Source organism: Setaria viridis, chromosome 9 (assembly GCF_005286985.2).
Source record: "Setaria viridis chromosome 9, Setaria_viridis_v4.0, whole genome shotgun sequence".
NCBI lineage: Eukaryota > Viridiplantae > Streptophyta > Magnoliopsida > Poales > Poaceae > Setaria > Setaria viridis.
The window spans coordinates 9,865,106-9,878,787 of record NC_048271.2 but is presented as its reverse complement, the minus strand read 5'-3'; the positions used below and the strand labels follow the sequence as shown (position 1 = coordinate 9,878,787).

At 42.0% G+C, this 13,682-nt stretch overlaps 1 protein-coding gene across 4 annotated transcripts; it reads left to right on the top strand.

Annotated features, from left to right (window-relative positions):
• The first annotated feature begins 2,289 nt into the window (after positions 1-2,289).
• LOC117839702 (protein YABBY 2) lies at positions 2,290-9,527 on the top strand. 4 transcript variants are annotated; one of them, XM_034720101.2, is made up of 6 exons: positions 2,290-2,680; positions 5,667-5,789; positions 6,441-6,573; positions 8,161-8,209; positions 8,334-8,409; positions 9,183-9,527. In XM_034720101.2, the coding sequence occupies exons 1-6, from the start codon at positions 2,603-2,605 to the stop codon at positions 9,294-9,296; spliced, it is 573 nt and encodes a 190-aa protein (XP_034575992.1). In that variant the 5' UTR covers positions 2,290-2,602; the 3' UTR covers positions 9,297-9,527. The 4 variants fall into 4 exon arrangements, with proteins under 4 accessions (XP_034575992.1, XP_034575990.1, XP_034575989.1 ...); XM_034720099.2 differs by having other exon boundaries at positions 2,292-2,680; positions 8,158-8,209; XM_034720098.2 differs by having other exon boundaries at positions 2,293-2,680; positions 6,432-6,573.
• The last annotated feature ends 4,155 nt before the right edge of the window (positions 9,528-13,682 follow it).

Sequence of the window (13,682 nt, the reverse complement as noted above, 5' to 3'; positions counted from 1 at the left end):
CCTCTGTGTCGCACTGCCTTGGTTTATTGCGATAACATCAGCACCGTCTACATGTCTTCAAACCCTGTTCAACATTAGCGCACAAAACACTGGAGATTGATCTCCACTTTGTTCGCAAGCGCGTTGCTACTGGTGATATCCGCGTTCTTCATGTTACAACAAGCTCTCAGTACGTCGACATTTTCACCAAAGGCCTGCCTTCTTTAGTGTTCACGGAGTTCAGGTCCAGTCTCAACGTTCAAGCTGCCGACGATCAGACTGTGGGGGCATCTTAGAAGATGTGTATATGTTGCATGTGCCATGCGTGTACATGGGCTCTGGCTGTGCGTCAGGCCCAAGCCGACTCCCTGCCGTGTCCTAGATGGATTAGGATGGGCAGTCTTATCCCTTGGTCAGTTGTGATTCTATAAACCTCACCAAGGGCTGCCTATATATTTGTAGATGTTGTATACTCTAATCAATCTATTATTCCACGCAATCGCTATTGATTTCAATGATTATTGGGCTTAGATGCATTAATATGCCGAACTTTGATGGGTGTGTCAAAAATATATACACTTCGTAATTTTATTTCCTATACATGAAAATGTTTTGCCACGAAAGAGCCTCTAGTCTAGTGGTTAGAGCACCTTCGTAGCACCCAGCACGTCTGAGTTCGACTCCCTGTGGGAGTGAATTAAATGAGTCTGGAATAAAAAAATTATAAAAAAAATAGGCATGGTTTCCTGCTCACTTCGGTCAGTGATGGCTGGTTGGGGAAACAAACTTTACTCACGGTGAATTCGAGCCCTATTTGGTAGCACTCCAATTCGGCTGTCGGGTGCTCTAGCCCTGGTTCGATCCGGCCCCGGCTTGATAGTTTGATCCTTTGGCATCACTTCTCCCTCGGCTCCAGCTCTAGCATGATAGCATGGATGGGATCCAGGCGACGGCGATGTCGGATTCACCCTCCCTCATGTTACCTTCCTTCAAGTCGGTGCCTCCCACTGCAGATTACCCCTCCCTCGAGCCAATGCGGCTGCAAACGAAGGAGCCTGCACAGGTGTAAACAGCATGGAGTAGCAAGATGGAGCGGGGGAGAGGGGCGTCGTGGGGACGAGTGAGCAGCGGGAGGAGGGTGGACTATGGCAGCCGATGGGCGGGTGGAGAAGAGCTGCAATTGACGGATGAGCGAGCAGAGAAGAGCTACGGTGGTTGGCAAGTTGGCGGGTACGAGCGGCCAACGGACAGGGACGAGCGGGTGTGTGAACATCAGCAGCCGTGTGAGCCAACCAGGGAGGGGCAGAAGCGGAAGCGGATTCCACTCCCCCTTGTACAAAAAATGCGAATTGCTTCTTCTCGATTAAGGGGAGGAGCAGGCACCATTTTTTTTGCATTTGGCAGCGGTCTGTGGAATTCGGCGAGGAGCGGAACGGAGTGATCGCTGCCAAACGAGGACTCATATGTAACACTAGACACCCTTGGTCATTAAAGCAGAGAGATAATAAAGAAAGCAAGCCCCGTCAGCTATGTGAAAAGAACTCTCAGGAAATCTGCTTAATCGTGTAGTGATTAGTTATATTTATGAAATCTCATTCTTTCAAACAATCCCTCATCATTTATTTTAGGTCAATAACATTAGACTCAGGAGCAGAATGCTGAAGCCTTTAGGTAATCTAGAATATAATATTGTAACATTTCTTTTCACAATTTGGATATTGATCCCCCAACACGCATACGCCCACGCGCGGGCGCGCACACACAAGAAGACAACACATTGGTGGCCTTCTCTAGTTTCTCCTATTAAATATTTATTAAAGATATGGTAGTTGTGTTGCATAATTTTGGGCGTAGAATTATATATTTTGTTTCATGTTCATATGCACACATCTCTGAACCTAGACTAGTTAAGGGATTTCTTTTATTTTCATTCAGAGAACCTTATATTTACATGCCCAATTCAAGTATGTGTGCAATAACCAAAACATATTCCTTGTAATCAGGAGTTAATTTCTTTAAGTTTTCAGGACAACAGATTATACCAAAATGTCCGTCTTAGTTTTTTTGGGCGTCCTATAGATAGGTGAGCATTATCACACGAGAATTTTAGAGTTCTTGAAAAAATGAGAGTCGTCCATCCGGCAAAATCGAACGGTCTAAAATTTCTCATAGAATTTATTTAATTTGAACTAGAGGAAATAATTTGCAATCTGTTTCGCATCTGTCTGCTCAGTAACCGGACACAGAGAATCCTTCTAGACACAACGAGGCCCCAACTATTCATTGTAGCATTTTGCACCCACATCAATCCCTTCACATCAGCCACAACAGAAAGGCCACTACTCCCCCTCTCCCTCTCTCTCTCTCCCCCTCTCCAACAAGAAATCAGTAGCTCAATCCTTCCACTCTCTTTACATCTCTGTATTTACAAAAAGTCGCTCCTGTAGCTACTAGCTAACAACCACTATATATCTTCTAATCCTATCTGACGTCTGGTCCTTGATTAGTCCTTGTTGCTTGCTGCTTCTATATCATCGTCCTGCTTGCTTCAACCTCATCTTCCTCCTCTTCGCTAGCTCCTCCTTTGATCAATTGCTTGAATTACGCAAGGCGACCGGGAGGAATGTCGGCGCCTCAGATCGTGCCGGCGCTGGAGCATGTGTGCTACGTACACTGCAACTTCTGCAACACAATTCTCGCGGTAACCCCATCTGATTTCTCTCTTTCCCTCTTTCTATCTGCCTCTCTCTCTCTCTCTCTCTTCTTTTTTCCCAGTTCTTCGCTTGCCTCTGAAGTGCAGATCTACAAGGAGAGATGCATGAAATGATTGGCTGTGACATGTGCATCATCACACACATCGTTAATTCTGTAGGATTTTGAGGTTCATTCTGCTGATTTCATCTTTCTCTCTAAATTGTTTATGAAGGTTGAAAGAAATTTCTGAATTTCCCCCCTTCTTTCCCTTCCCTGTACTTCTTCGGTCTTTTCTTTTGCCGCGGATTTTTCCTTTCCTTTTCAACTCTTCAGTTCGGTTTGAATTTTTTGAAGGGAGTCGTTGGTCGTCTCTTGTACTTTTCAAACCATGGGCATGAGAGAAGGCCAAGGTCTGCAAACGCTGAAAATTGGGCTCTTCTTCTCTCGCACCTTTTCCTGATCAATTCTTGGGAAGAACGTGATTAAATAGAGTCTTAGACGAAACTTGTGAGCAAGGGTGCTAGCTCCACTACATGCATGTATATATGTGTGTGTGTCTGTGCGCTCGCTTCCTTAATTATGGTCTGGCAATTCCATATGCTCGCAACTTTTCAAGCATTATCCCCTTGCGTACTTCTGTGAAATTATCATCATTATTAGATCTTGAATTTAGAGATTTGGTATATTTCTCTTTGCCTGGTGTAGCTAGTATGTGATGTACATGTATAGCTAAGTGCTTCTGCACAAAGAAGAAGGTGCATATGTGTATGTAGTTTCCTTGAGCACCATTTCTCGCCTACCAGTCTGGTGGTTTCGTTTTAACTGCTTGAAACAATACAGGGAGTAAGATTTGTTCCTTCCCCACTTGAACTGCAACAAAGAGCATGCAATAACAACCATAAGGTTCTAAGTTTAGTGCATAACGAATATCTAGACATGGAACTTTAATGTTCTAATTAAACCGTCTCACTACTCTTTCTCGTCCTGACACAAAGGTAAGTTTTATATATATAATATGCTAAAGGTGGTAATATATACTGTATTCTAAAACTAAGGCAATTGGCAAGTAATTTGGGCCAAAGATTTGTCTGCTGTAGCATTATTGCTAGTTTAATCTTTATTCATCGTATCAAACAAAACAAAACAACACATTAGGGAGTTCCGAAGGATTAACTGATGGAAAGAGTTCTCTAAAGATCAAAGCTATTGATTGGATTAGAGGAAGAACACTAGAGCAGTAGGATACTGCACTGTAGGTGAGTTTGTCACCGATGGAGAAGATCCAAAATAACACTTCCTGTTTTTTTTACATGTTTTCTTTCATGGGATTTTGCTTGTCTGGATCTTTTGGTTTGTTCCCATTTGATATCTTTCTTCCGCAAAACCTCAATGACACTGAATAAAAGGAAAATCACTCCACTCCGCTAAAACGATCATGTAGAAAGGAACTAAGGAAGCGTAGTGTACTAGTAGTGCTGATAGATTGTATAGAATTTGTATATGCTAAGTTTTTCTTCGATTTCTGTTTTTCACTTTTGATCTCTGGTGAAGAGTACTGCACATAGTTATTTCTTTCAGCCTTTTTCCATGCATGGATGATGGATGTTGATTTTACCATTATTATCGTTTCAGCGTCAGCATATTGCCTAAAAGTTTATCAGAAAAGGGGATCGATCGAATTGGAAACGTTGAGCTTTGTTGAAATGCTTAAGGATCTCTCTACGATCTTTCACATTATATCTCTACACTTCCACAGCCACTCGAATGCCGTTTTGCTTTCTCCAACGTATCAAAAGATAGATAAAGGGAGATCCTACACTGACCACGCACTTCCGCCTATATATCACCAATGTGTATGCATACATGCGGTGTCTACTAGCTACAAGATCTTTCGCTAGAGATCTTTGCCTTCTCTGAAGTCTGAACTTGCAGTACACATTTCTGCAACTCCAATGCCGTCTCCCTCTGTCCTAGCCAAAGATAAAAAGGAGGTCGATCCATCTTGTTGCTATGCACACCTGCATGTCCCACTAATGCATGCATGCATCGCATGCCCGTGCCAAAGTGGCTTCTGCATTGAATTGTCACTGTCGTCTCTTGCATCTTTTTCTTTCCAAACTCTCCAATTATTCTTTTAGTATTTTGTGTGTGTGTCAGAAAATAAAGCATATGCATGGAGCAGGGAGAAAATTATACAGACGATGCAAGAGTTCTCTAAAAATCGCACATAAACTTATCTTCAGAAAACATCGCACATAAACAACAAAATATAGCTGCATGATGCTTCGCATTTCACAACTACACGAGTACTTTTGTTGATTTTGTTTTTGTGTGTTTGTGCGAGATATGAAGTGTGATGGATTTGAGTTTACTCCCCTCCTGGGAGCACGCACAATCATTTGTAGGGCATACACTCACTTGTTTATTCTAGCTTATTATATAGTATTATGTCCTTCTTGGAGTTTGTGCACAAAAGAAGATCAGTGAGGAATCAAACAAAGTAGGCTTTTGTTTCTTCAGCTCTGGTGGCAGTGTGCACCCAGAGGGAAATTGAAAAATAAAATGGAAAGGGAAAGGGAAGAAGCAGTGTACAGAGTACAGACATTGGAAAAGGGTGCCCCAGTTGTGGTCTGACCCGCAGAGCCCTGATAAAAGTCATGGAGCAACAGTTTCGCAGGCAGCAGCGCAGCGTAACATAAAAGGGAAAAGAGAGAAACGGAGCCCATACAGCGCATCATATATGCATCTGGAGAAGGCTTTTTGGATCATGCCTTGCACTCCTTGTTCTTGTAAATCTACAAATTTCTCCATTATTGAAATTTAATTAGCAGTTTTTTTTCTTTTCCACAATGATTGTTTTTGTTCTAAAAACACTTCCTCTTCTCAGTGTTTGCTGGCACTCTTTCATAGAGTCAACTGTAAACCATTGTCGTTACTAATAATTTTATTCAATACACACCTAATGCTGGTCTTTCGCTGTGATGAATCTGCAGGTCAGTGTCCCGAGTAATAGCATGCTGAACATTGTGACAGTCCGTTGTGGGCATTGCACTAGCCTGCTGTCAGTGAACTTGAGAGGACTGATCCAATCACTTCCTGTCCAGAATCACTCACAGGTTGACATGAATAGCAGCATTAATTTGTGCAAGATCTGTAGTGCATGCAATTTGAAGAGATCAACCCTAATCACTTCTAAAGAAGCAGCTAAACCCTTTTGTCACTTCAAAGTTGTAGTCATGAATGCCAATATGCCTGCAAAAGTTCAAAGCATTGCCATATTTCGATGTCTTATTACTCCTAACCTGAGTACTGTCTTGACTGCAAGCTCATTCTGCATTATTTGTTACCGCAAAACAGGCTAGATACATGTAGACGGTAAGTTCTTGAAAGACAGCATATGTACGTAGAGACGCCAAACATCTAGTAGGTTGCCCTACCTACGTAGCTAGTAGCAGATAAAAGCCGAAATGTGCATGCATGGGTCATGTCATTTTCAATACTTTATACAGTAGAGACAAGCTAAAGTGTTCGGTACTGCTTTCTGACATGAACAAGTTTAAAGCTTGCACATGCTTTGAACCAGATGCCTGAGTTCTTACCAAATGAATTGGATCGACTGTTAATTAAAGATATAACATGTCACTTGGTCCTTTGTACTGTGTGTTGCTGCTATAAACTGGAGATATGGAAGTACACTGTTGCAGTCTTCGTTTGAGAAAGGAGCTTTCGCAGCTACATTATTGACATGATTGTTTCAGTTGGTGCAGGAGAATCTCAAGGTCCACAATTTCAGTTTTAGTACTGAAAACTACTGTGAGTATGCACCTTCGTCTTCAAAATACCGGATGCCAACGATGTTCTCAACAAAAGGCGATCAGGATCATATGCTGCACGTGCGCGGTAAGACTGATATATATGTATCTTTTTGCTATAACTTAAATATGACGGAACCAAATTATTGATCACTTTGTGGACATAATAATTAAACTGTTTTGGACATTGCTTCCCTCAACAAATATTTTTTTTCCAAAATCAGTTTACTGGTACATAAATTATATGCACATACACTTAATTGAATGCAAGTTTTTGGGGAAACTTCTTTCTTTACCACAAAACATGATAGATCCAAAAAGAAATGGGTCTATATTGAGTACTGCAGAACCTATAAAAATTCAAGCTTATAGCCAAAGTGATTTTTTGGAGAAATGATAGATCTAATTATTAGTAAGTACTTTTCTCTTTAATATAATGTTCCAGTTCAGTATAATTATCCAGTTTTAATATCTCAAAGAAAATTGAAAGTAAACTTGAAATTTAAAGTGATGCCTCCTAAAGTAATTATTAATGTGAAAAATTGAAGAAAAAAGATCAAGTTTGTCTAATGTTAAAAAATGCATAGCATATATGTACATTGTATCACACAAGTACCCGTAAATATCGCCGATAATAAAGTACCGGAACTTGAAATCTAAAGTGAACATTCCGAAAATAAGTGTTAATTTGAATTTTTGGAAAATAAAAGTTCAAGCTAGTTAATGATCAAACATCGCATCACAGAAGTACTTATTTTATGGCCAATAAAAAATGACATACTTGCATGACACAAAAGCACACGTTATGTGTGCAATGTTTAGGTAGCAAAAGAATGAGGAGGTATGCATGTCTCTCTTTTTTCTAAGAATGAATGAATATATCTCTTAATTGTTGATATAAAGTAGAGACAAAAGGTCATATCAGCACCTCGATGCTTGTCTCGCAGTCACTATTTAAATTTTCTGCTCTGTTACTATTCTCACAACTAACTGGGTGAACACTATTGAAATCATAACTCAAAATATGACAGTACACACCACAGAAATGAATTATCGTTGCAAGTAAAAGTAGTTTTCAGTTACCATCAGGTTTAGTAACTATGAAGTGTGGTTACAACTAGTGTATGCATTGAAATATGGTGTTCTTAAGGAAAGCGGCATCAAGTTTTCCAGTAACGAATGAACCAAACAGTATGTGTACCCATAATTTTCTCAGAAAAATAAGGCTGGTTGATAAATATCCCAAATGCACATATTTGATGCTATTCTATTTCTTGAATGTTAATATATTATCGAAATAAAGGCTGTACTAGGCCTTATACTGAGGTCTTCCTTGCTTGGTGTGAGGTACTCATGCAAGGGTTTCAAGTAGCATTCAAACTCTCATGAAATAGGAGTTTTTAGCTCAACCGTGTCCTTCCTGATTGTGTCCTCATGTATCGATTTGTGAAGATAATTTCAAGTTATTACCCTTGTCAATTGTAAAGGACACAGTTGATTCAAAAGGAATAAATTAAACGACATATGCGCATGTGACCTAAGATTATTGCCTTTTGCACCTCAAAAGTTTTATATGCTTGCACATATGTTTTATTTTTTAAAAGATATGTATATTTATGTGTTTCCATAAAAGGTCTAATATAACTTCATATCATCTGATCTTTTTAAACAGCAGCTCCAGAGAAGAGGCAACGTGTTCCTTCAGCATACAATAGATTTATTAAGTGAGTTTGGTCAACCCAATTTTAGCTTTCTTATTCTATTGCAGCGTGGTTTCTCTTTTTAGGATCAAATAATAAACTTGTATAAACATGTATGTTGAGATGCATGGTACATGATTTTTTTTAGGGAAGAGATACGAAGGATTAAAGCAAGCAACCCGGCCATAAGTCATAGGGAAGCATTCAGCACCGCAGCAAAGAACGTAAGTACATGATTTGCATAAAGCACAACTGTATATATTAGCATATATGCATATTCGATATATGTAAGATAATTATCCCATTAAAATGAACTAGATGGAAAACGAGCTGAACAAAAATTAGGTATTGGATTTATTAAAATAATTTAAAAACAAGTCTAAGGGATGTCCTGTTATTTATCTCTGCAAAAGAGATCAAAGTCAATCTCATTAATTTTCAAGAAATACTTTTGAAACACTTTGTGAATAATGATTATGCCTTTATAAAAAGTATGGATGTCCATACATGTATAAAAAAACAACACTTTTCAAATAATGATTTAGTAAATAATAGTTGTTGTTTCTAAAACTCCTTGATACTTGCATACTGGTTTTCAAGAGCTAATGTTATATTATAAACATATTATACATATATCGCCATTTTCTTTCTAGGAATATATTCAGTTAGCAATAATTTATTCAATATAGCATCCATCTTCGTGTTGTTTCTTTCTTAGACACTCTCTATCCCAAAATATAAGGTATAGCCTGACTTGGCACAATCAATATAATGATAATATATGTTCCATAAAATAAATTTTGCATTACATGATGAGGCTAATTGTTGGTCAAAGATTACAAGTCTTGAATCCTCAAATACATAAGTGCCTTACATTTTGGAATGATGATAGTATTAATTAAGGTAAACAAATAAATATTTAAATTTCAAAGAAAAACATACATATATAGACTGACCAGCTTAATAGTCTAACTATATTGATTCTTTTCCATTTCAGTGGGCACATTTTCCAAACATACATTTTGGCCTAGGGCCCCTTGAGAGTAGCAAGAAGCTTGATGAGGCCATTGGTGCAGCAGGTCATCCCCATAAAGTCCAAGATCTCTACTAGAGGCTTACAACACCCATCCTGATTCCGTGTGTTGTAAGTAATTTTAGAAGAAAAAAACTACCTGAAATTCCGAATCGGTTTGTGAGTGGCGCACATATATAGGTAAGTGATATCATGAAGAAGTAAGAAATTAAGATGTATATATATGTACGAGAACATAATGCTACTGAATAAGTGCTTCATCATGTTGTTATTTAATATCGGTTTGAAATAAACTATCCTTTGTGTAAATATTAGTGTTTGCTTCTGTCAACCTTGAATGCTTCAATCATGCCAATTCAAATGTTTTGATTAGGGGTCATAAACCCTGTGAGGAGCATTGTGTATGATGTGTTGTTATTTAGTTGATATTTTCTGCTTCTTCTTTTTTGTTATATAAACCGATTGGATTTTGTTGTTATCTTGTTTGAGATAACATTGGTGTATTTACTTTCATGAGGATAATACTTGGACTGATTATTAATTATATTATTCCACTAATGTTAAGTATGAAATATAGTAATAACTATTTTTTATTTCGATTTTAAGAACATCAATATTGTGCCATAAAGAATTAAAGGTTGTGTATTACAAATTAAAGACTTATCTTAATGAAAAAAATCAACCTTGTAATTTTAAAATGTGGAAATAACTAATTGTTGGGTAGTGATGCGTCATTGGTATCTTTTTGCAAGTCACATATTCTAACTTTTGTTATGCGCGCATGTGTGTTGTGTGTGTGGGTGGGGGGGGGGGGACTATTACTAGTACATCTTTTATGTTACTATAGATTTGTCCATAATACACCGTGCACACTAACAAAAAGATATGGGTTCTAAGTAAAACAAATCAATGTAAAATTAAGACATATTCTCTTTAGGCTACACAAAAGAGGGGCAAATTTGCTCCAGGACACCGAAAAAATGTGGTAGACGTGTTCAATATTGAATTTGCTCTTTTGTGTCTACAATTGCATATGGAAACTGAAGAAAATAAAATATTCATTTCGAACATGGGAGGAGGCGGAAGAAAAGATAAAATGGGTCAATTTTACCCTTGTTGAAGTGGGGGCTACGAGCGAGAGGTCAAAGGGAGCATAGAGAAGTTGTTGGGTTTAATTAATATTGGTAGAGTACCCTCTCCTTCTTGAGCTCCCGCAAATGGCCGGGTCGGACCCCCTAGAGGCTAGAACGACTAGGGTTTTTGATTTCATTTTTCACTTTTTTCTTTGGTCTTCATCGAAATAATCAAATTTCATGAAATTCACAAAAATTCAAATTTTTTCCGTCAAATATTTGCTTAAATTTGAAAAATTTAATTTTTTAGAATCGTTATTAGAATTGACAGAGAGTTGGTATTCAACACTAGCCCCATAGTTCAATGGTTTGCTTGTTATTATTTCACATGAGAGAGGTCTCCTATTCAAAATCCAGGTGCACCATCCTTTTATTTTAATAACGTGATGGAGGTGGACCCCGTTGGTTAGTGAAGAAAAAATATACCGAGTGCAAGAATCGATCCCAAAAGGACTTAGAGCATCTCCAGCAGATTACTCATCCTCCATCACTAATACATTTTCTCTCTCCATCATTGTTTTAGTGTTTTTGGTAACTAGTGCTGCAGCAAATTACCACACCTCATACCCATAAATAGGGTAGAGGGTTGAATTCCCTTCATTTGGGTGAGATGACCATAAAAAAAAATAGTAACGGGATCGGATTAGTAATTTGTTGGAGCAACTCTCATCACCAAAAGGACATGTTTTTAGTATTAGATAGAAGTACGAGGAATTCACCGGAGATGCTCTCAACAGAGTAAAACAAGCCCAGCCGCCGAGCTACGCCTCAACATGCGTTCACAGAAGCTTAATTAGTTTAACTAAAAACAGTTCAATTCAAATTTTTTAATTTGTTTTACCGAAATCAACTTTTTTTTTCACTCCCCATCCAAAATCACGAATTCCGCGAAGAAATTTTGAACCCTGAGAACGACCCCACACCCACCCCCCTGGTGCAGTCTGTGCCGGTAATTCCCTCCCCAGCCTCGATCTACGGGCAGGGGCCGGCCGGCCTTCTGTCGCCACGCCATTTCCGAGGCCGACCACTGGCGGATCTGGCTGTACGTGTCTGGCTGGCCAGGCCAGCTGCAGTACTCTTCTTCCAGCCCGGCTGCTTGGCTCGGCGTCCATCAATTCCGCCTGCGCCAGCTTCAGCCTGAACACATGCCCAGCAGCTAGTCACCACTGGAGGGGTCAGTGCTGGCAGACGACGTGGCACCGGTCGGCGATCGGCCGGGCTGGGGCACGCGCGCGCGTACACGGCCGCATGCATGCGATCATCCTGCACGCATACGTGGCGTGGGCCCCGGCGCCGTCGTCGGCGCATGCATGCGCGGTTGCATGCATGCGGGCGGCAGCGCTAAGCGGCCCGGCCCAGTACGAGTGCGGTGGCATCGCTTGCTCACCCTGAGGCTAGTGTTTGCTTCATAATTAGGCGTGGCGTCACGTCCGTGGCTGCGGCTTGCGACCACACTGTCCCAGGTAGTACGTCCGGCCCGGTCATGTCCTTGGCGCTTGAGGGCCTGATTGGTTTTCGGACCACCGTGGCCTGGCCAGGCTCGCAAGATGCACCGCCCTGGCTGATGTTTGCATGCAGTCAGGTTCACGTGGAAACTTGTTCGGTTGCCTGCTCCGCTAATCTGCTTTTTTTTTTCTTCCTGCGCGCTCGCCCCATGCGTCACTGCACGCACCGGGGCAGTCAGGCTTCGGAAACGAGCAAAATTTTCGTATCCCAGGAGCCAGGTTGAGGGGTGGCTTCTGCACCGCATGAGCCAGACCCGGTGACTACTGCAGGCATCCAATCATATCTCCTTGCATCTAGCGAGGCATCCAATCATATCTCCTTGCATCTAGCGAGAGCCTGGATGGACTTCCTCAGTTGTTTGGGGGACCTTGCGCTCTTCTCGTCCTCTCTCTGGAGGTAGCTGCAAAACTTCAACTCAACTGCTCAGAACCAGCCGCAAAGGATGCCAGGATGGGCAATTCGCAATACTGCCAATACAGAGAGAAAATAAAGCCAGGAGGACAAAAGGAGCCCAAATACACTTTTGTTTAGAAGGAAGAAGCCCAAATGCATGTGAGCCCATGAATTTGCTGCGCGGACATCACATTCGGCCCCAAAGGCCCAAGCAGGAAGACTCGATGAATATGGAACGATCTCACTCTGTTCGCCCAACCTGCCTCTGCAACACATCTATATCTATATCTATATACCTATATCTAAGGGCAAGTACATTGCTACACGTCAGCGATCTCATAGGTCGTCTCATGCAGTGCCATGTAGGATTTTTGATGATGTGGAGGAGAGAGAGCGAGGAGAGAGAAAGAGGTCGTTGCTTCGCGAAACAACCACCTCATGAGCTAAATTGTAGGACTACGAGACAACTTAACAACCATTGTACGAGTTATTGTTGCCATGCAACTCATAATATTTTATTTTTCTTATCCACAAATTAAGGAATTATATACCACTACCATACAACTTATAGGACAACCCATTGTACATGTTGCCTATTAAATCGTCTCAAGATTACGTGTCAATGCATGAGACCACCTATTAGACGACACCAATGTACTACCCTAAGAGAGGATATTTTTTTCAACGGTCAACCGTCATGGATATTTTGCAAAAAAAACCCTCAAGTTTTTGGTAATCAACCCTCAATCCAAATGCTGAAGAGAGGGGGGCTCGGTTGGAAAAAGAAGGGGAGGGGTTAAAGGGGGAAAAAGCTTCTCTTTCTTCGAAACAGAGAGGCGAACGAGGGAGATTGGGCGCGGGCGGCCGGCAGCATCGATGGTGCGGCGGCCGACGTCCTGGGCTCGGCCGCGGCCGTGGAGAAGGGGAGGAGGGTGAGGCCGTGAGGCTTGGGCGAGGGGAGCGTGCCGCCGCCACCGGCGAGGCCGGGGCGCCTCGGCGTCCGCTCCGGGGGCCACATCATGCACGCCGCCATCCTCCGTGATGCGGGGTTGGAGGCCACAGCAGCCGCCCCACCCGCTGAAGATCCGCGACGGCGGCGATGGGCTGCCCGCCGCGCGGGGAGCTACCGGAGGGCACAAGGCCGCAGCCGCCGGAGGGGCCCGGAGGAGATCGAGAAGCTTGCCCACCGACGACAGAAGGGACGACACCGGGACCGGAGGAGGAGGGCAGCGGAAGCCACGAGATCGGCTCGCCGGCGGCGGCAATGGTCGCCGCGCACGAGGAGGTCGTGTCGTGGTCGGAGGAGGCGACGCGGCGGGTCTGTGGCGTTGCTGTGCCGCTCCAGGTCCACCTCCACGACGCCTGGGGAAAAAAACTTCTCAGGCGAAGGGGAAAAAGCCTCGCGGTCCCATACCGACGCCACCGACGGCGC